We start from the raw sequence: 22,749 nt of genomic DNA, 5'->3' as shown, positions 1-22,749 counted from the left end.
GAGTTGCCTCAAGTATCTGGTCATCTTTTCTGCTTTCAGATCCTTTAAACCACCTGATTTATGCAGCCTGAGAAAGTTGACTTTGAGGAAATGTGCTCACATATATATTTAATTGCTAATTATTTTTACTCTTTTATTTAATTTGTCATGTAGGTTCACCATGAATATTTATATTATTTTATTTTTTCCCCTAAACATTTATGAAAAAATGAAATTTGAATTATCTTAGAGTATTTTCTGTTCCAAAATTTAAATGAAATAAAATAGAAGTGTTTATGTTAGCAATTGCCTTTAACTTCAAGTGCTGTCCAAGGAATACTGGGTGGAATTCTGGCTATGTTGAAATCATAAGGACTCCACTGTGGGTCTCATGGGACCAAGATCTCTCCTGTTCTCTGTGTTATAAGCTGTATAGTTACACTTGCTCTTTAGTAGTACTGTCACAAAGCCAGGTAAGTGAAAAAAATGTGTTGGTGGACAACAGACTCATTAAGCCTCAGATTTTTATATTAAAACCAAGGCAAAGCATCAATAGCTTCTTTGAACCTTTAGGGAATGACATCAATATTTTTAGGTTCCRAATGGCACTTTTAATGTGGAAGCATTTTAAGGGAATGTCCTTAATAAAATGTTAATTTTTAATAAAAAGTGGCAGAAAATAATAATGCAAAAGGATACCAATTTCAGTAGAATCATGTCAAAACATGCTGCATACAAATCTTTGAAAGACTCTACTGTGGAAAGATTCATGTCACTCCAATATTATTATTTACAGATTGAAGAATTTACCATTCACCTTTACAAAACTTAAAGAGCTTGCAGCTTTATGGCTTTCTGACAACCAGGTAATGACTTTTAATACTTATATTAGTTTAGTAAAGTCCAAGAGGTGTTAGTAAGGGGCATAAATAAAACCTACCATTTAGTGCATGACTGTAGTAGYAAGTAAGAAGCATTTAGTCCTAGGCCATTTTATTAGTTGCATATCAAGGTGTAGATTCTTCTGACTGTCATTTATTCGCTGGGAAAGCTGACCTTTGCAGGGCTTACTACTTTCATCTAACTAAACTGCTATATCCTGACAAAAGCTAGTAAATAAAGGGCAAAAGTATCAASAGGATGTTTTGAGGATAGAAACCTTCAAGGTAAGACTTTTATATCAAATGTGTTCTTTGTCTCGTCCTTAATTCCATATATACCTCCATTCCTGTCTTCTTCCTTTATTCCCTTCCTGTCTGTGCTTTCATTCCTGCATATTTAAACTTCCATTAAAACCAGTGGGAGTTGAGACTTGTAAAGGATGCACAAGAAGTCTGAGTCTTTTTTTTTTTGGAGAAAACTCTCATTTAAGTTCCTACTAAATTTTGTTTAAATAAGCCTTTATTTGGCCCAAGGTGCTTGGTTGGTATGTTATTACTGTACATTGCTTAGGGTTCTAATTTTAAACAAATGACAGTGAGAAATAGAATAATTCAACCATCATATGAGTCGTGGAATAACTCCCCATCAGTTCTTACCAGAATTGGTGGACAAAAGGATTTTGCAGTTCCAAGGTTTAACTCTAAAAGGAAGAAAACTCAATTTGCAGAATATTCAAAATGTTCAACATATCTAACAGTTTTTAATAGTCTCAGTAAATTCTCATAATCTCATCTTTCTCACCTTACAATAATGCTCTACTGCAGAATTATATCCCTTCAATTGAAGTCATCGTGTTGTTGCAGACCCTATTCAATGTGATTCTTAATATGCAGTCAGGATTTCTGATATTTAGTATTCTTCTCTTGACCCTAGTAGGAATTACAGACACTCCAGAAGTGAGGAATGGGAGAGAAAACATCTAGATCAGATTAATGCTTGTTTTACTCCACAAGATAGGATTATTTTCCTACAGAATTCTAGATGTTCTTATATTTTCTCTTTGTCAGGTGCTAAAATCCCATTTAATTATCATACATGCTCTGAATGAACCGTCCTTGTTTTCCCTTTCTTACACAGTCCAAGGCTCTCATTCCACTGCAAACAGAAGCTCATCCAGAAACAAAGCAAAGAGTACTGACTAACTACATGTTTCCCCAGCAGCCCCGCAGTGATGAAGGTAAAACACTAAAAGCAATTCCTGCAAAGGCAGGAGTGTATTACATTGCTTATTCAGAAAACGGAGATAAAAACGGAGGGATGGAGAGGGAGGAGTTTCAAACCATAGTTCCATGTCTGAGTTTCTCTCTTCCTGTTATGTAAGCCCCGCAGTGCATACGTGACAGTCTGTGTTTTGTCATACACAAAACACACCTTCTTTTTTCAAATCACTTAACCTAAGTCTGATGGGCCAAGACTTTCTTAAACGTTTTTCTATTGTCAGAAGCTTGGCTTCATATAAGGAATTTTAACCTGGTCATTAAGTTTGCAGGGGCAGAAATTGTAGGATATACCTTGCTGCCATTGGACAGACGGTTGGCCGGACCAGCCCAGTGGGCAGCAACACCAAGGGCACCGAGGTGGGGCTTTCCTGGAACATGTGGGTCAGGAACAGGGTTTCTGCCTCCCAACTCATATACATAGGTTAAGTTACAGAGTTTGCATACTCTCTCCTCCCTCAGCTCTGCTCCCCAAAATCCAGATGCTTCCCCTTCCCACCATTCTTTTCAGTTTTAATATCAAAATCTGTTTGTAATTATTTGCCTGTTATTACCCTCATTACCCTCCTTCAGGAGTTTTAAGACAATAACCCAAGATTACACGATCATCTAAAAACTTGTCTTCTTATATCATTCTCAGCCTTTTGCTAGCTGCACTAATTACATGTTCTGTTGCATTGCTGTTTGCAATTAAACTGTAGATTTCCCGTCAGACAGTGACAGTTTTAACCCTACTTTATGGGAGGAGCAGAGACAGCAACGTATGACTGTTGCCTTTGAATTTGAAGAAAAAAAAGAAGAGGAGGAAAATGCAGGGAAAGTTAAGGTAAATTCTGTCTAATTTACTGTTGTATTTACATAATATGGACAGAGTCCTACTTACAGATCTTGTGCTGAAGTATTTTTGTGTTTTAAATATGTAAATAATAATTTAAACTGTAATTCAAGTGTAGCAGTTGAGGAAGAATAGCATATGTTTTCTCCCTAAAGTATGCWTTAATAATTTCTGGATTTGCTGTTGTTTTCTAGACAGTGAAAGTTTGTGTTCATCAGTCAGTCAAGGACTATAACCCTAACGATATTTGGTTCCTAATGTCACAGGTGTTTTATAACTAAGACAATACAATCTGTTTTGAGGCAACAAATTACTATCCGATCATCTAATACTTCAGAAATATTTAGACCACATGGGTGATTGCAAATTCGCTCAGTGTGGAAGTAGATGAAGACTTTGCAACTTTATGGCATTAGATATGAGTGTGCACTGCAAAAGATGATGGAGAGCGGAAAGCATCACCTCTTAAATTTTGTAACCTACCTAAAAATGAGGATAATTATCAAAACATATATCTCCTCCCCCAACCTGTCTGTAATTAATTCAATTCAGAGTTTTCAACTGAGTCATTAGTTGCTTGTGCTCTTAGAAAGATRCTGTCACATCCTTCTATTTTGAGCATGGCATGAAAATTTCTATTTCTTGTACAATATCAAGGAATCATCCGAGGTCAAACACTTTAACGCTGAAAATTTTTAACTGATGTAAGATAYCCAACATAAGGAGCGTCACCAAAAACAACATCATATGAGATGAAAAAGATATTTTAATTGAAAATTTAACAACAAAATATATTTATTAATAGCCATTAAATGAACATTCCACTTATATCATCTTGGAGAACTTTGATTTGCCTTTTTAATAATTTACATTTTTTCTCATTATGAGTTTTCATCTAATGACTTGTGATCAGAGTTAATGGACTCTACTGTTTTAGTTAAACAGAAATGAACCTTTTTTTTTTTTTTTAAGTAGCCTTTGACTCACAATAAATTGATTAAGCTGAAATTTTACCCTGAATGAACTAAAGGCATATGGTCCATGTATGGAAAACAGAACATCAGGAAGAATTTTATATTGTTTCACCACTTCTAGTCATAATTTTAACTGTAGGCAGTATGGCTGTCCAAATGTCAAAAACAATTGACAATTAACAGAAAATTTGATATGAATTTCTAGGATGATAGAATRTTTTAGTTGTATGTTATTTGCAAGCATCATTTTCAATATTCAAATATGGTAATATAATGAATCATATCCCTTATATTACAATCAGAAAGGCTGTTTATTTCAGAACACTACGAATGACTGAAAACGTTTCCTTAAAGTGTTCYTGTAGAGAAAATAAATCCTCCATACGTGAAATGCTGTTCCTGTACTTCAGTTCAAATGCTGCCATCTGCTGTACAGAAAACAGAGGCAAACATAAAATACATAGTACCACATTTTCAATTTTCCTAAAAACAGAACTTAACAAAAATAGGATGTGGCCTGCATCTATGGTGTGAGCAGAGTCTCTGCATGGTCCCACCTGGGACCCAGCTRTGCCCTACCGGAGCTGCTCAGGAAGCCGTCAATGCTCTGGTCACAGYGCTTTCTTACCTGGGATGTTCTGACCTCCCTGGCAATTTTGGCCAAATGTGTGGCCCGTGGAGCAGGATTTGCAGTTCCGGAGGTGTACRTTTGGTCAGGCTGTCTCAACTCAGTTTTGGTGGAAAATCAGAATGGCGGCATGGCCTTTGGCCTGGCCAGTYGTGCCAGGGGAAGGGGGAAGGATTGATTTTTTTTCCCTATTGGTCCTCCACGTTYTGCAGAGCTGCAGCCATCCATAAAGATGGATGGCTTAGCCATCTAAAGAGTGAGACAGTCTTTATCCTTCATATCACCGCTCCGTAGTAGACAAGAGTGGGTGCAAAACAATGTTGTAGTACTGAGTCCATTTCTGCATAGAAATACAGTCCAAATTCCATACAGTCCAAATTTCTCTGTTCGATAATGATCATAACATCTCTTCATCACAACAAAAGCACCTTACCTTATATTTGATGCCAAATTCTGCAGCTGATGCTATATATAGAGAATATATAGATGCTTATATATAGATGCTATATATAGATGCATATATAGAGAAGAATTATTAAACGAAATGCTAAGTATGGAGCTCAGAGCTGATCAGAGATTTCCTCCAATTTGTGTGCCTTCAGGAGATCATCTTCCCTCTGTCATATCTCACTGCATGTATACCACGTACCTATAAATGCCTGCAATCTATAGAAACTGGAAGTGGGGAAATAATACTGTTCAAACTGGGGATATCTTACCAAGTTTTGAAAAGAAAAGATTTGCAAATATAGGGTTTTCTTTTTCCTTTTTCTTATCACAGAAAACACCCTTTTTACCCAAGCCATGAAAAAAGAGCTCAAATTAAATGACTAATAATAGGACGGAAACATCTGTTTCTATCCTTCTGGTGTGTCTGTGCTCTTTCCCRGTGAGGCTAATCATCTCAAATGTTATAAAGAATTATTTGACCAAACTGTTCACTAGCCTGTGTTTAGATTCATGAGCTAAAAAACGAATTCTGGAACATTTTGTTAACTTGATGTTTGTCACTCCATGTGTTGTGATAGGTCTTAGGGAGGTTTTGCCATGTTCACTTTTAGCAATTGCACCAGACCTGCACAGGATAACTTTGAAGATTATCTTTAATTATCAATAGGAGGTAACGACAAACTTTGGTAGCTTTTTTAAGAGCATACATGGTTTTCACTTTGTTTTTTTTATAGTTCAAATTGAATCTTATCCACTTGTACGTTAAAATAGATTYGGTAGTTGAAATTATTCAATAAATCCTTCCATGAAGAATTTTTCACTTAGAAAATCTCCCTTCAGGGTCATGATACTTTTGAGGCAACATTCAAATATACCAGAATTTTATAGACAGGGAATATGGATTTTATATGTAGTGGTAATTCTAACTACTTCTAAGGTCAGTTGTGGAAATAGCTGTACTCCAATGGACATCACCTGCTATAGCAACCAGTCTTTTTACTGTTTAATATTGATACTCACAATGATATATGAGAGTCCTACTGAAATCCCTGTCTTTGACYTGGTTATCAAGTGTGGGTTAGAYGAGTGGACAGTGARGTGGATTGAGAACTGGCTGAAAGGCAGAGCTCASAGGGTCGGCCTCAGTGRCGYGGAGTCYAGTTGGAGGCCTGTGGCTAGTGGWGTWCCCCWGGGCTCARGACTGGGTCCCATCCTGTTCAACTTCTTCATCAACGACCTGGATGAGGGGAYRSAGTGCCTCTTCAGCAGTTTTGCTGATGATCCCAAGCTGGGAGGAGTGGCTGATACAGCTGAGGGCTGTGCTGCCATTCAGAGAGAYCTGGACAGGCTGGAGAGCTGGGCAGAGAGGAACCTCCTGAGGTTCAACAAGGSCAAGTGCRGAGTCCTGCACCTAGGGAAAAATAACCCTAGRCAGCAGGACAAGCTGGGGGCTGACCTKCTGGAGAGCAGCTCTGCAGAGCAGGACGTGGGAGTGCTGGTGGATGACAGGTTGACCRTGAGCCASCAATGTGCCCTTGTGGCCAGGAAGGCCAATGGTCTCCTGGGGTGCATTAGGAAKAGTGTTGCCAKCAGGTYGAGGGARGTGATGCTGCCCCTCTACTCAGCCCTGGGGAGGCCTCATCTCGAGTAGTGTCCAGTTCTGGGCTCCCCWGTMCAASAGAGACATGGAGCTACTGGAGAGAGTCCAGCACAGAGCTACAAAGATGATCCGWGGGCTGGAGCACCTGCCCTATGAGGAACGGCTGCGAGAGCTGGGCCTCTCCAGCCTGGGGAAGAGAAGACTGCGAGGGGATCTTACCAATGTGTACAAGTACCTGAAGGGAGGGTGTCAAGGGGACGGGGACAAACTCTTTTCAGTTGTCCCATGTGACAGGCCAAGAGGCAATGGGCAGAAATTGAAGCACAGGAAGTTCTGCCTGAVCGTGAGGGGGAATTTCTTCMCYGTGAGAGTGACRGAGCACKGGAACAGGTTGCCCAGAGAGGTTGTGGAGTCTCCTTCTCTGGAGATCTTCAAGGCCCGCCTGGATGCAACCCTGTCTAATATGCTCTAGGTGACACTGCTTGAGCRGGGAGGTTGGACTAGATGATCTCCAGAGGTCCCTTCCAACTGTACCTATTCTATGATAAAAGTTAAGCTCCCTTTGCTTATTTCACGTGCACAGTGAGGTAAATACTTCTTCGTGGTAAGTGCTTCCAATACATTTTTATCATGATAAATGTGAAGTAATGTCAAATTTCATAACCTCAGTAAAAAGAAACAGTTATCATGACACACAGCTTGTACTGAGAGTGGTAATTTTGATTCTTTGAGGGATTTTATTGTATTTTCWGCCAGAGAGCAGCAGACTGAACAGCACCTTCTGGGTTTCAGCTGACCCCATTTGTCTCACGTTAGTGGGACTGTGCAGCAGGCTTGCTTGCAGCGGGCTGCTCCAGAGGATGTGCTTTATGTTTGATCCCTTAAATCATGGACTTTGTGTTGAAACCAAAACTGTGTTTTGCACCTCATATAAAGAGAGTGGAGACAGGGCAGGTTTTCGGTGTGAAGGGTGGGTGGAGGATAGAGTGGGGTGGGCAGGAGGAGCCCTGCAGGGAACAGCGACATGGCAGCTGCCGCACTGCAGTCTAGGCCTAAGGTACGAACCTACAAAACTCCATACTGCTCAAGCAGGCTTGCTGAGGACGTACTTTGCTTGGATGTAATCTTCTCTTCCCCCAACATCTCACAATGTGGTTCCAGCAGACAAAATRTACTTGTGACACAGTTGGGAAACACCTAGGGAGAGGTCAGCATCRTGCCTTCTTTCCTGCTTGGATCACTCCTCAGATGCTAATTTGCGGTGCCATCTCCTCAGAGCATTTTGCTCATGGTTGCGTACTCTTCCATTGCATGATGGGGAGTGATGTAATCTGTTAGCCTTCTCAACCACTCTTCCCCTTCAACTCAACTCTGCAATTTTATAGAATTGTCTTAAATCTAGGATTGCTTTGGACTTGGGTAGATAAATTTTTTCTCTACTTCTGAGTGATAAAAATTATAAACTTGAATGCTGAGTACTGTAGGAAATCTGTWGGTCTTTCAGTCAACTGAAGTACTTGTCAGTGTGACTGTGGGCACTGTTTCTGTATTGGCTTGAGTCTGTTTTCCTGTATTTTCTCTATACGTAAGAGTAAGAGTCATACACTTGAGTGCATGTACACACATTATACATCTCAAAGAGCAAATAGCTACCAGTAGATCAGATTCTATTCTCTTTTGTTATAGGTAATTCAGATTAATTCAGTACACCGAATGTAGCTAAATTAATTCTGCATTTACACCAGTATTGTTATGAAAGAGTGTGATTTAATATGTTAGTACTCTCAAGTCAAGCGTAGAATTAAAACATAGTGCTCTCACAGGGTAAAAGAGGTTTAGAGGGAAGCATTCCCATTCGTTCTTTTATGTCACTGAAGTTCCATTATAGATTGAGAGCAAATTTCAGTCCAATTACTTTTTTTAAAAAAAAAAAAAAGAAAGAAAAAAGAAAATTTGAAGATAAATATATGTAATGCATTGCCCCAAATAGATTAATTCAAAAGCTGATGAATTTTCACCTAGCCATCATACTGTAACCATAGTTTTAGTTTGCATGTTGTATTTTGTATTTGTGTTTTAATTCTTTTTGTGAATGTTTAGGTTGAAATAAATCTAAAACGTTATCCCACTCCATACCCAGAGGATTTAAAGAATATGGTAAAATCAGTTCAAAATCTGGTTGGCAAAACGAGTCATGGAGTACGGCCGGAAAGCTCAACACCAGCTGTGAACAGTGAACAAACTGTGAAAGAAGCATATGAGCACAAGTGGCCCCTGACACCAAAGGAGATTTCAGTGGAGGTAATGTAACAGTTTGTTCCTTTCAAGAGTTCAAGATGAGGTTTTAATATAACTCCATCACGTGATATTCTGCATCTGTTGTGAACTTCATACCTCATAGTTTCCTGTTTCATTCTTTAAAGTAAATTTAGTTTTATATTGAGTCTGCTGCTTTTCCAATACCACTAAGATTAGCAGACTGAATTTTTGGTTTTAAATCTACTTAGATCTGAATTTTGATATGGACATACACAAGCACTCTCCTAAATTTTAATRATATGAGGGACTTGCATAATAGCAGAAGAATGGACCTTACCATGATTTACGTCTCAGTCTTAAATAAGTGTATTTCTGAACCAAATATGTAAATGACAAATAAGTTTGTTCTGTCTGACATGAGGTTTTGCTGTTTCTATTCACATTAAACTTAATGCATAGCAAATAAATCTTAWCAAAAGTTAGTGAAGTCAGCAGAGTGCTTCATTGACTGCAGAGAACTTTAGATCAGGCCCCCTGGAAGAGAGAGTTACTGTGAGTTACAGAATCTGAACCTTAGTATCTTTTCACCTCTTTTTATTTAAACATTATGATAGATTTATTGTGCTTGAATATTGCTGTCTGTGGCTAGCAGTAGAATTTTTCTTCACCAGTTTTCCATATATGTAACACAGATCAGGCTGTTTTTGTATATTCAGCAGTCTCTGCAACTGCTCTCTCAGTTCTCTGTGTTCATTTACAGTTAAATATTTCTATTTCTTTTAAAAAACAAAATGATTTTCTCTTAGTGTGACCAGAAAATTTTCTTCAAGTCTAGGCGCTGTTTGAATTAGTACCTCAAACTAAAATACGTAAGTTAAATCATTAATGTTTTTATATAAATCTGAAATTTCACCTTCCAGCATTTGTGCTGTGTTGTGTGCCACCACAGAGTCCTGTGGGTATTCAGAGCTTAATGAAGCCTCCATTATGGAGGTGGAAGGAGAAAGTAGGTGGGCAGTAATGCCACAAAATACTACAGCTGCTCTGAAATGATCGTGTGACCACATACTGTGCTCAAGTTAGAGGAAGATAAAGAAGACACATACCATTCCTAGGTTTTATTCTTTGAGAAAAATGCACTAATGTTTGCAACAGAATGTTGTACATTCTGTGAATGTATGTGAATGTACATGAACATTAATTGTATGAGTATCAATAAAAACATTCTGTAAAGAATGATGAATTGCCAAAAGACCCTGCAGTGATTCCTGAACTGCAAATAAATGATATGATAGCAATTTCCTGGTTGATTTTCTACCCTAAGCAACTGATRTGAATGCATGAGTATTTCSATCGTATCAGTGAAGATGTATTTCYCATCTTCTATTAGTATAATGGTGAAGATAATTGATCTTTTTTGGAATTTTGTTTCCCTAATATTTAGTCAAGACTAGTAACACTAGTAACTGTCTTGTTGACTGAAGCAAAGGAAAAGAATATTCTCATCATTCGTAGAACTGGAAGCAAATAATGCCACAGGGGAAAATTTTTGGCAATAAAGCAGAATAATGTATACATTTTTCTCACTTTTGATTTCTATATGAAGATACAGAAGGTGTGGGAAGCTGTAGAAAAAGTTGAAATGATTTTATGAACACTGTTACCATGATTTGGGTTGCAACATGTTAAAGCATAATTAAGCTCAGTTTGCTTTTCGGGTAWCTAGGAGACATGATCTCAAGCCACAAGTTAAAATACCATTTAAAAGTGTWGGTGTGTTCTGATTTAGACTGAAGACATTTTCTAATAACAAAGTAATTTAAMTCCAGGTGCAATGCTCAGTTTTTCATCCTCAGGAGCTAGATAAGGTGGTTTCTTTTCCGTTTTCTTTTGCYTTTTCTTAAAATTAATTTGTGTGTGTCTTCACAAAACTGTTTTCCAATAATAAAGGGAGCATCTGATACAAGTAACAAGTTAGATTTCAAATACCGTGTATCATTCTCCACCTTCCATAATAATAAGCAAACAATTTCCTAATTAATTAWTAATTAAGTATTTCCTCTTCATTGCCCTAAAGCATTGTGAAAGATGTGCATTTTGGAGAAAGGATCTTTGGGATAACCCAGAACATTAGGTAGCTATTCCCTAAGGAACAGTGAGAAACACCACAAATGCACAATTAAGTATCTTCGGAGTTAATATTCTTTGCTATATATAGATTGACRAATTTATTTAATAGAGTTCTATATAATTGTCAGGTTTTGGTTAAAAGGCATCTTTTGTATTCCAGCCTACAAAATTCAACCCTTTGTATTAATCCCTAGGAGGTTGGTTTAGACCTTGTAAAAAGGCAACTGGGTTGTCCTCTGAGCGATCAACATTTGTGCAGTTATTCCGTGGCTACAGCCCCAGGCTGAACGAAAATAAGTCCTCAGTCCTGCTGCCTAACATCCGCCCTTCTTAGTGTGGGGGTGGGTTTGTGATGGAAGGAGAGCGGTGGGTTTGTGCTTCGGGCAGCCTGCATTGCGTAGTCTTGTCAGAAGAAAACCACTAGTGTTTGAAAACTCTGCTCTCAGAAACTGTTCATAGCCAGTGCCGAGGGCTCTCGGTGCGCCTGTTTTCCACACAGACCGTAACACAAGGAGAAGTGGCTCCGGAAGGGCTTGTTCTGCAACTGCACACCGGGACCTAACTGTCATTGTGGAGAAAAAAGTGTACTAAGAAGTCCTAAGACAGGGTGTGTTCTCAGGGCCCCTGCTTGTGCAGATCCCACTAGTTACAAAGTTACAAAGTTGTGAACCCAGCTCTTGCCTTATGCCTCATTTAGTCACACTTGTATCTAACAATATTCAGATACCTAACTGGTTGCCTTTGTTTCTACACTTTTTCTGATCTCATTTATTCTTTCATTAAAATTTTGGTAAAATCTGCAAAAGTAACATTTACTTTGGTCTGTTTATCTCTTCTCTTTGTTTTCGGTATCTTCTTAGCCAGTTTGTCATTCTCCATCATCTCCTAGCCTTCTCCCACCTGGAAGTTCTGCCAGCTCTTTTCATATGTTTAATTGTTGTTCTAGAATAGACGTGTTACTAGCGGTCCTGCGCCGTTACTAGCGGTCCTGCGCCGTTACTAGCGGTCCTGCGCCGTTACTAGCGGTCCTGCGCCATCTGTCTTGCATGTGCTGCATCTGCCCAGAGCCCTGGTCTGCTGTATTCAGAGGCTTTACGTTCTGACCAAATGGACTCTGAGTATTATGTGATTTTGAAAAACACAGCTCCCCAGGCTTTAATCTGTTTTTAGTGTGTGTGTGTGTGTGTTTGTATTGCCATCATGAATAATTGCCAATATTTCTCTTTCCCAGTTATTTGACTAGTTTTAACCATGAATCATCTCTTGGGAAACAGCTCATCATATTTTTTTTATCCTGTACCCATATCTTTCTTTGGTTAGCCCTGAGGATACAGACTCACTCAATACAATTAAATTTATCTTTTTTTTCCTTGAAATTTGTCCTATTAATATTTTTTTGACTTTTTTGTTCTTTGACTTATAAGAACAAGGGTCCCCTTAAGCAGGGAAGAATTAAATGAAATATGTTTTTTCAATACTTTACATCTTTCACATTCATAGTGTATTAACAAATGCCAGAATAATTCTTTGAAAAGTGTATTGATTTTTGTTGGAATAGCAAGACTGGGAAATAAAATGAAAAAAAAGAATACAACATAGAAAACTTCATAAAATCATGCTCATAAAATRAAAGCCTGTATTCATCATTATGTCAAATATGGATACCACAGATTTTAGGAACTGGTTCTTCCTCTGTTATAGCAAGTAGTTTTATTTTAAGCATGTACCATTTGGAATTTTCATGGCACAATATTGGGATTTTAGGTTCAAGATAGAGAAAGTAAAGAATTCCAAAAGAGTCACCTGTCTAATACAGACAACATTCATAAATCAACTTTGGAAATCACAGACAGGAAGGAGAAAGAAGAGCATGCAAAAATCTTAGAGGTACAACAAGAAACTTAACATGCACCATGCTTCAGAAGTAGAGAGTTTCACAGCTTGGGCATGCCATGCACTTCATTATTTTTCAAAGAGTGGTTTTGCATGATAAGTTTGTTATACTGAGGGGGAAATGATTGTGCTGCACTGGAAAAATGCTATTGAACTGTTGTTGTTAGCTGTAAGTTGTATGTATATCAATACTGTTATATAAGAAATAGCATATATCACAAGGCAGTTGTATATACCAAAATGGTTTAAAATCCTGAAAATATTACACCATGTAAGAATCAGTATGTAGTTGTATTTGCTTAAGTGTTAGCACTGAAGGCATTAATTAAATGGGCTGTGAAGATGCCTGTTTCTTTGCTATTCTGGCATGGTACTGCTACACTGAAAGCAGAAAGATTTAAATATCCGCTGTGTAAATATAATTATATTCTTTAAGGATAAATTATGAGGCAAATACTTCTACAAATTTTTGTTGACACTGTTTATACTAAAAAATAGTTAATGGAACCTMAACCTCTCAAAATATGAGCATAAATTTCCATCTTCCAAGTAAAAGCAAGTAGAATTTAAAGTACAGTATTTTACATTTTAATAATGCTTTTTACACTTCGATTTAAATTATTTCTCTAAATATTACACCTTTTGCCTTTATTGACTTCTTTCTGCAAAACTGCATGACTCATAATTACTGGAGTACTTTTATCAACAAAATGTCAGGGTTCAGAGATCCTCATAGGATCTCCATTACTGTAAGCTCCCTCCTAAATGTATTCCTCCCAACCATTTCCTCTAATTAATTACTTTCTCCTAATATCTCTCCAAAAATCCTCTTTTTTAGTAGATGCTCTTCTCCTCCAACTTCCATCCTCTTTCCAAGAACACAACCTGTCCTGCAACTCCCAAGACTATGCATGTGTGTCTTACCCCTTCCCACAAGGATCTAGACTGCAGTTGGTACCACTGCAGTGTGGCCATGTCCTTTCCGTCGGTTCCCTTTTCATGACCTTTGCTTGAGCCTGTGCACGGACATCTGCTTCCCACAAAGTAGGGTTCCTGCACTGCCTTTCCCCAAGTCCCCTCCTCAGCAGAGGGTTCCTGCATCATTCAGCTAGGTAGTGTCTTCCCCAGTCCCATCTCTCCAAGGTACCTGTCTTCAGGACTAGCATCTTTCTCATTTCTGAACTTTCTTCCACTGATGGGTTAAGAAATGGCACTGAGACCCTGTTTGTGTCTTCATTCCCTTCTAGTTACAACTAAGCCTAATTTAAATGACCTAATTCAAGTGCCCTAATTTAAAATCTCTCTTCTTAAGACCACTGTGTCTTTCTTTCTACTTTTTGATTTATGATATTTACAGCATATATCTCACTGCTGGGTAGAACAGAAAAACAGTTGTGCAGGACAGCCTTTGAAGGTTTGCTGAATCCTCAATGAGAAGTCTATAAAATCAGAATTATTTTAAGCTAGTAGAAAACTCTTTAGAGACAAAATCATTCTGATCTAATACAGCTTTAGGAACAGCTGAATAAGTGGGAGGACTTTGTCACAAATAAATACATGAGGAATTCTTAGTCCTGAAACAATAAGGAAATGGTTACTGTAAGTTTTTATTTCTACTGACAGCTTACATTTTTGTGATTTGACTTCGTCAAWAATGTTTGTGTGGCCTTGGCACATATTACAATTTCCATCTGTTTTGCTCACATTTTCAAAAGGAACACATCATGATAATATTACAGATATTTGCTGTGGAAYTAATCAGAGTTTTCAGCTGACAAATTAGCATGATTAGACACACTACCTGTGTGGTAGTGCTTCACCTTGGTTTAAAAAAAAATAAAAAAAAAGCTATGAAGTGTTTGTTTGTTACAGTTTGAAGTGAATTGTTTCCTGTTTTTATTCTACATTATTATATTCCTCAGGATGCCTATGGACATCCTGCCAGTGAGATGAGGATAGGGGAACTTCGTCCTTCCATGCCAGAGACGCCGTTGTACCAACCCAAACTTGTTCTTCTGGGTAAAGAGAAGAAAGGTACTAGCTTGACTTACAATGACATCTTAGATGAAAGCATATGTAATGTACGCAGATAGATAAGACACATTTATTAAGGTATTCTGTAATTTACTCTGATTTTAAAATCCATTACAGGCATATTTGTGCACATAYATATATGTCTATATTCATAGTGTCAATTTAAAAATGTATTTCTCTGGAGTTCATTTTCCAAATACTAYCTCCTGAAAATGTTTGCTGTGTTTTGTTTCAGAATCGACAGATGAATCTGAAGCAGATAAGATGCATTGTCTGAACAACAGCGTTTCCTCAGGCACTTACTCAGACTATTCCCCTTCCCAGGCTTCCTCAGGGTCCTCCAATGCACGTGTTAAAATGGGGTCCTTGCAGACAACGACTAAAGAAGCAGTGAATAATTCTTTGTGGGGGAACAGGTGTGATCATGTTTCTTAACACGACTTCCCTGTTGCCTTTTGACTTATGTTGTCATATGCTTTCAGGCAAGGTGATAATACGCTATCTATAAAGGCATTCAAATCAAAATACAATATTGTATAGGTGTGCATAGCTATACACAGCCCAGGCTGTAGAGAGTTTGCCCCTCGTTCATACTGTATAAATATCAGTAATTCTACAGCTGTTTTTTCAACTGTGTGGTATAACCACGCATTAAAATCATCTAGCAGTTGAGCTACAATTTTTCTGCTCCATGTGATACTGAGCTGCAGCTAGCTATATTTTAGCACAGTAAATAGAATTTATGTGATTCATATTCTTTATGTCCTGAGCCTTAGTTTTCCCTGGACTTCCAAGCWTAATACAGTTCCTTGGAAGTTGTTGTGATTTGCACTGGCCATCAGTAACCTTAAAACATTCATATGCTGTAAAACAAACACCCTGTCATATCTATTCCTGCTGTAGGTTGCCTAAATGTAGTTCCATCTTTAGAAATCCAGAAGCTCCATTAAGCACAAAGATTGGAGCCTACTCAATGGAGACGTGTAAAATCTTGCTGGTGAGAACAGGCACAAACTGAATCTGTATTTTGTTGTTGTTGTTTTWAAAAAAAAGCAGATGTAAAAAATTTCCCCTTCACTTCTAGAAGATTAAAGTAGGAAAGTAAGTTGTGTTTAGCTGGATTTACATGAMCAAAAGGCATTGAACCATCCAGGACTTTTGGCTCACTGTTGTTTCTCCATATATAAATTTACAGCTTCTGTACTCCAGTGCAAAAACTGCTCCAGACATTCATGCCAAATCATTGGCATACAGAGCCAATCTCATAGTGAGATCTTGAAGCCACAGTATAGATGAAAGAATATTTAATTGCTTTATATGCATGTCTGTCTGGTGATTGCTTATGTTTTCTAATAGAGGACATTTTATCTTGTTTTATTTGTTTTATTTTTGCAGGCTGGTGCAGTCATTTCCTCAGCCCCTTGAAACAAAGCCATTACTGAGCCAGCGGGAATCTGCTCCAGCAGGAAACCTGCCACAGCGCAACGACAGGCGCCCCATGAGTGACACTTTCACTGACAGCTGGAATGATAGTTCGCACTACGATAATACAGGGTTTGTTGCAGAGGAGAGCACAGTGGAGAATCCTAGTGCTAACCCTCTCTTAAGCACTAAATCTAGAAGCACATCTGCACATGGACGCAGGCCATTAATTAGGCAAGACAGAATAGTTGGCATTCCTCTGGAGCTTGAACAGCCTACACTCAGAAACACACATGAATCTGAAGTGCCTCCTCCCAATCTTTGGCAAAATTGGACCAGAACTCCTAGCCCTTTTGAAGACAGGACAGCTTTTCCTTCCAAACTGGAAAACACCCCTACCACCAGCCCTTTGCCTGAGCGGAAAGATCATGTCAAAGAGTCTCCTGAAATAGCTAGCACTTTCACTCCAGGAATAGCATGGGAATATCATGATTCAAATGCTAACAGAAGTCTCACAAATGTCTTTTCGCATATTCATTGTCGTCCAGAACCTACTAAAAGTGTTATTTCAATCAGCAAGAGTACAGAAAGGCTTTCTCCAATGATGAGAGATTTAAAAACTAATAAATTTAAGAAGTCACAAAGTATTGATGAAATAGACATTGGTACATATAAAGTTTATAATATACCTTTAGAAAACTATGCATCTGGTAATGATACTGTAGGAACCCATGAGAGAGTAGATAAGCTTATAGGACAGGAGCATGGCCTGTTGAGCATGTCTCGTAGTCAGTCTGTGCCAATGCTGGATGATGAGCTGCTGACTTATGGAAGCGTTAAGGTGCAGCAGCAGCCAAAGTCTTCTGTGACAAAGAAAGTCTATCAATTTGACCAAAGCTTCAATCCGCAAGGAACAGTGGAAGTCACAGCAGAGAAGAGGTTACCAGCACCTTTCCAACACAATCCAGAGTATCTTCCCCAGCAGAGTAAAAACTTGACCCAGGATTTGGTCAGCCCGAGGGCCTACCGTGGCTACCCTCCCATGGAGCACATGTTTTCCTTCTCTCAGCCTTCGGTTAATGAGGAGGCAGTCAGTGCCCCATTTGCGAGCCAGGGGTCAAGGCCAGGTTTTTTGAGAAGAGCAGATTCATTGGCAAGCTCCACTGAAATGTCAATGTTCAGAAGAGTCAGTGAACCACATGAACTGCCTCCAAGCGATAGGTATGGCAGGCCTCCGTATCGAGGAGCTGTGGAGCGCCAAAGCAGTATCTCAGTGTCTGAATCTCAGTTCCTCAAAAGGAATGGCAGGTATGAAGATGAACATCCTTCATATCAAGAAGTGAAAGCCCAGACTGGAAGCTTTCCAGTTAAAAACCTTACACAAAGGAGGCCATTGTCTGCAAGAAGCTACAGTACAGAGAGTTATGGTACATCCCAAACCAGGCCAGTTTCAGCTAGGCCTACAATGGCAGCTCTGCTGGAAAAGATACCGTCAGACTATAACTTGGGTAACTATGGTGACAAGCCTTCAGATAACAGTGATATAAAGACAAGGCCTACCCCTGTGAAGGGAAATGAAAGCTGTGCTAAAATGCCTGCTGACTGGAGACAACAGCTACTTAGACATATAGAAGCTAGAAGGTTAGACAGGGTATGTTTGGCATTTCTCTGCAATTAATGCCTTTAGTTGTGTGTTTTGATATTTCAAACTATTTGCACGTACAGTGGTAAACGTGAGAATTCCCAATGAGGAAATTCCTGCATTTTGTGTCAGAGGAACTGGCCTGTAAGCTTTCTGTCAACACATAAAATCAGCTGGAGTTAGGGATGGATTCTTGGGTAAATGAGTTATAAAGAGTCTTTATACATAACTAAAGTAACAACACAGTGCACATTAATAATTTAATAACTACTGTAGCACTGTCTGAAATACTAAAAAAAATCTCCTTATTAACAGATGTGAATACGCTGCTGCAGTCCACATTTTTGGTAATGATTTGCGAACTTTAAAAGGTGTGGGATACATCTCTGCAATACAAGAAAAATTTAAAAAATCACAGATAAAAAGTGAAAAAAATGTATTTTAACTTTCATATCACTGTTAGTGGAGGGAATTAACACTATTAACTCGGGAAAAAATGTCACTGAATATACACCACTGCTGTTTTTAACAAGAAATTATTATTCYTTTTAGCAATAGATAATTATGCTTATTTACCTTCTATACAAAGTGTAGTACAAACACTATAATGCATGATTTCTACAGTGATTTTGACTATTTAATGACCTGCTTCATGAATCTGAGTTTGCTTCATGAACTGAAGTGACTGTGAAAAAATTACTGTGGCCTAATGCATAGCTTCAAAATGTGTCCATATACGTATTTTATGCTAGATATTTGTGAGTCTGGTGCTAATATATTCATTACCTTTCGTGTCTTGGATATGATGCATATTAAAATATCATTAAGGATCAAATGCATAAACTTTAGAAAYTGGCTTGAAGGCTGAAGCTTTTCCTTCAGCAATTTGCCTTGTGTTGTATAAAATTGATTGGMGAATAGTGCAGGAAAAAAGTGCAGGCCAAGTATGGAAGTTTCTGGTGGAAATCTGTATTTCCCAGATGTTGTTTGTTTAAGAAATATCTTTACATTTAGTTTAAACTGCATATATATTTAAGAAGTATATTAATTCATGGAAAGCTGACACTGGTGATTTTAGCAAATTAAATTGAGTTCCTAGGGTTTTCTGCAGGTGAAAGTGAGCTAATACATAGCTGTTTGCAACACTCAGTAACAAAAACCCTAAGAAGTTTGACCGACCAGTGGAGACTCTGTCCAGCTAGTGAGAGCGCCCGGCGCTGCCCGGCCGCAGCTGGCGCCGAGACGCGGGCGCCCGGGCGGGCGCCGCACCAGGGCTCGCCGCAGGCTTCCCTTTGCGCAGGCCCCCGGGGGCGCGCTCTTCCCGCCTAGGGTTTTTTGCTCTGCCTTTGAATCCCTCGTATGCTAGATACGTGCTTTCTGACCCATCCATGGTTGTGCAGACAGACCAAAAATTGGCCATATTTGCAAAATAAAGACTTGTACCATGTTGTATACCACAGATTTCAGATAACGACATATTTCATTTGCTGTCAGCATTGAAGTCTTCTTTATGGTATCCATTCTATGTATAAGTAGCAATGTATTTGCTTCCGTCTGACTCAGTGCATGCATCAAAAAGCTATTTATTTCTTGGTACTGTTTGTTTGCTTAAACTAAAACTTTGTGAAATTAACCATGTATGTGTGAAACTTAATTCAATGAGCATGTGTGTTCATATCCTGTCACGTGGTTGTTTCCTCTACTCAGACCGCTGCTTACAAACACAACACAGTTAGCCTTGGCATGCTGCACTCTGGAGGTTTTTCAGCAATGCATGCCGGCAGAAGCATGACTTTAAACTTGCAGACTAAATCTAAATTTGAAAACCAAATGCTTCAAGAGCTACCTCTACCGAAAGTAAGTATGGGATAGCCAGCATATACCAGCCTTACAAAATAAATTAATACTCCTTGCTTTTTCCTGGTTTAGCTTTGCCTATTTTTCATGCTTATACTATACGCAATCCAAAAAGCAAAGACGATAATAACATAGTTTGCCTAGTCAATAACCTTGCGTTTTGGATTGAGTAGCTTACATGGCTGTCATTACTGCTTTCTGCTCTTGTGTTATATATAGACTGATGTGATCATTGTATTTCCCAATGATATAATCTGTGTACAGAACTGGAGAACCTATTTTGTGTTTTGACTTTTTAATCTCAGAAAAATTAATGTGGATGTGTTTAAGGTGCATTTTAATAGGCTCTAAGAGACAGGGATTTACACATTTGAACATTAATTTGGGTATGCTGTAATATCTGATAAGCTTTGGGCACATATATACTATACCTAAAATAATTTTATATTTTTGTTCTGAGTAATGCATATAGACAGACAGGAAATATGTTTTCATTTTTAATGTTTATTTTACAGCTATTAATGATGTATTGTTGATAAATACATACATATATAAATATTTAAATAAATAAATGTTGGATGGGAAAAGGTTATAGCAAGCCAGAGAGGAACATTGCTGAAGTATTCTCAGAGCATCAGAGAGGAGATTCTTCTCTTACTCTCAGTGACGTGTGGCCGCACTGGAGTCACAGGAGGAGCCGTTTTGCCATTTCATTGCAAGCAGTCTTGTTACTTGGATTGTGCGTAATGTCAGTGGGACTGCTGTAGTGCTGTGAGATACGCGCATTGGTAAGTGTCTTACTGCATTGGCATCTCTAAGTCCCGTTTAGCTGGTGGTACAACTTAGCTGCATCTCTGAGGGAAATTAAACAGTAACAGGGCACAGATGCCGGCTCAGAAACGTGATGTCTGTGCTGTGACCTGCCAGGGCRGCCTCGGCGTGGCTTTGACGCGGCAGCTCCCCGCAGCGCCTGGCCGGGAACTCCCTAGGGGCAGAATCGGTGCCTGACTGAAGGGAAGAGTTTGCGTCCCACCCCGGTCAGGAGGAAAAGAGAGTTCAGTGGCGGCAGCGTGACCGGATTGTGTTCGTCTGCCGCAGGGCGAGCCGTAGCGCTACCTGCGTACGCACAGTATACTGGATTTCCAAGCAAAGCTGTGATAGTTGAAGAGCACACACGCACACACGCACATCGTTGTCAGGTTTCTCCTGCTCCATATTCTGTTAACTTTGTTTCCTTCTCCCATTCCAGCTCTCCGTGGAGTTAAACGGGTCCTGATACTAATGTATGCTTCTCCGTTGTTGCTCAGTTAATGACATCTAGGTCGCATCTTAAGTGTAGACGTGTGTGTGTTTGGACACAGGCAGCTCTGCAGTGTTGCTCGTACTGTATTTGCTTTCCAAGAATGTTTGTCTCTGTATATGATAGTTCTTGTCACAAGTCCTTGCAAGATGTCCATTTAACCTTAACTCCAAACAGTGTTACTATTTCTGTGCACATATTTAGGAATAAGATATTACATATTACTTCAAAAAATTTAGGGTATGAATGATGGTGGGTTCTAATATATGGATATCTGAGGGTACATTTAGGATGACGTGTTCTCGGGTGTGGTATTAGGTGAATTACTCTGCTTTATATTTCATTAGCACTTCATTGCTACATATCCGTGTAAAATACGACGTTAGAATGTGTGGAAGGGCTGTATTCTTGTACTGTACAGTTTGGAAAGCAAGGGAAGAATTATTGCTGATCTGTTAATCTGAATGTATAGAATTGCTTAATTTTATTCCATTCACATGTTCTAGAAGATTTTGCATTTCTTGACGAATCTAGGCCACAGCAGTTTAATATATATTCCTCCTTTCTCTTTATCATGACCTAGATTCAGAGGAGTCGTTAGTGAGGTCTGATGGTGCAGTGGAAGCTCAGAAAACCAACTGTAGCAATTACTTAAACTGAGAATGATTATTGCATTGAGTCTACTCCATCTGTAACATTTTTTAACTGCTGGCTTTCATTTTTTTACCTAGATGTAATAGATAAATAATTTTTACTGGTATGCAGTGTGTCCAAGTTCTGCAAATGAATAATATTGCAAGCAGACTAATCCATTTTACTGCAGAAAAGAAAAACCTGTTACCACAGAATTGTCCTTTTCTATTCAGAGAGCAGCAAGCWCTCTGTATTTTTTTTCTTCTTGAGTGTTACTTCACCTCTCCAGATTGGTCAGTCACTTACAAAAACGGCAGGGCAATCTCTGCAGTGACAAAAGCAACACTTTCCAGAAGAATACTTCCAGTTTTTATCGTCCATGTCAGAATTCTTTTAAAACTGTGTGGATTGGGGAGTTCGGTCTCAGAAGTACAGGACCATCTTTCTTTACGAATAGTCAGCGTTTCACAAGAYGAGTCCGTTCAGGAGGGAGACCGGCAGGGCGCGTGGGCAGCCGCGCTCCGCTGCCTCGCGGGGCGGCTGGGAGCGCGCGGTGCCTTTCACAAAGCCATGGCGCAGGCAGGTGGCCGGACGGCCAGAATGGCCTCGGGCCTGCCGGGCTGCGGCTGAGGCTGGAAGGGACGACTCGCCTCACAGGAAAGATGTGCTTGCTTTTTCAGTTCTACCTATTCCTCCTCTGAAAAGAAATTTTGCAGGGTGCATTTTGATTCTGGAAGTTGTTGGCTGCATGAGGTGAGACGACGCAGCCCTCRCTCGGACGAGGGTTACACGGGCCCAGCAAGCAGGAGAAGGGCTCGTTCATGAGCCGGTGAAGGCAAAAAGCCCCTAACTGGGCCAAAACAGACCCGGGTTTTGCAAGATGAGAGGATTAGAAAGACGGGGGTTAGGTTTCAAAMGGGTCCTCTGCTCTCGCCTTCGGACAAGCGGGACGCA

At 39.2% G+C, this 22,749-nt stretch overlaps 1 protein-coding gene across 1 annotated transcript in view; it reads left to right on the top strand.

Moving 5' to 3' along the window:
• Nucleotides 1-22,749, top strand: part of LRRC7 (leucine rich repeat containing 7) — a 98,851-nt gene that overhangs the window by 56,168 nt on the left and 19,934 nt on the right. Inside the window, exons 12-19 of the mRNA XM_085306359.1 lie at nt 776-845; nt 1,999-2,098; nt 2,840-2,964; nt 8,726-8,926; nt 14,830-14,941; nt 15,177-15,357; nt 16,337-18,014; nt 19,713-19,862. Of these exons, the coding sequence (XP_085162485.1) occupies nt 776-845; nt 1,999-2,098; nt 2,840-2,964; nt 8,726-8,926; nt 14,830-14,941; nt 15,177-15,357; nt 16,337-18,014; nt 19,713-19,862 (2,617 nt within the window). The remainder of the gene's footprint in view (nt 1-775; nt 846-1,998; nt 2,099-2,839; nt 2,965-8,725; nt 8,927-14,829; nt 14,942-15,176; nt 15,358-16,336; nt 18,015-19,712; nt 19,863-22,749) is intronic.

The sequence above is a fragment of the Rhea americana genome, unplaced genomic scaffold (assembly GCF_003343005.1).
Source record: "Rhea americana isolate MKP2758 unplaced genomic scaffold, rheAme1 scaffold_239, whole genome shotgun sequence".
Classification (NCBI taxonomy): Eukaryota; Metazoa; Chordata; class Aves; order Rheiformes; family Rheidae; genus Rhea; species Rhea americana.
The sequence above is the reverse complement of the archived record's forward strand: the minus strand, read 5'-3'. Positions and strand labels throughout refer to the sequence as shown.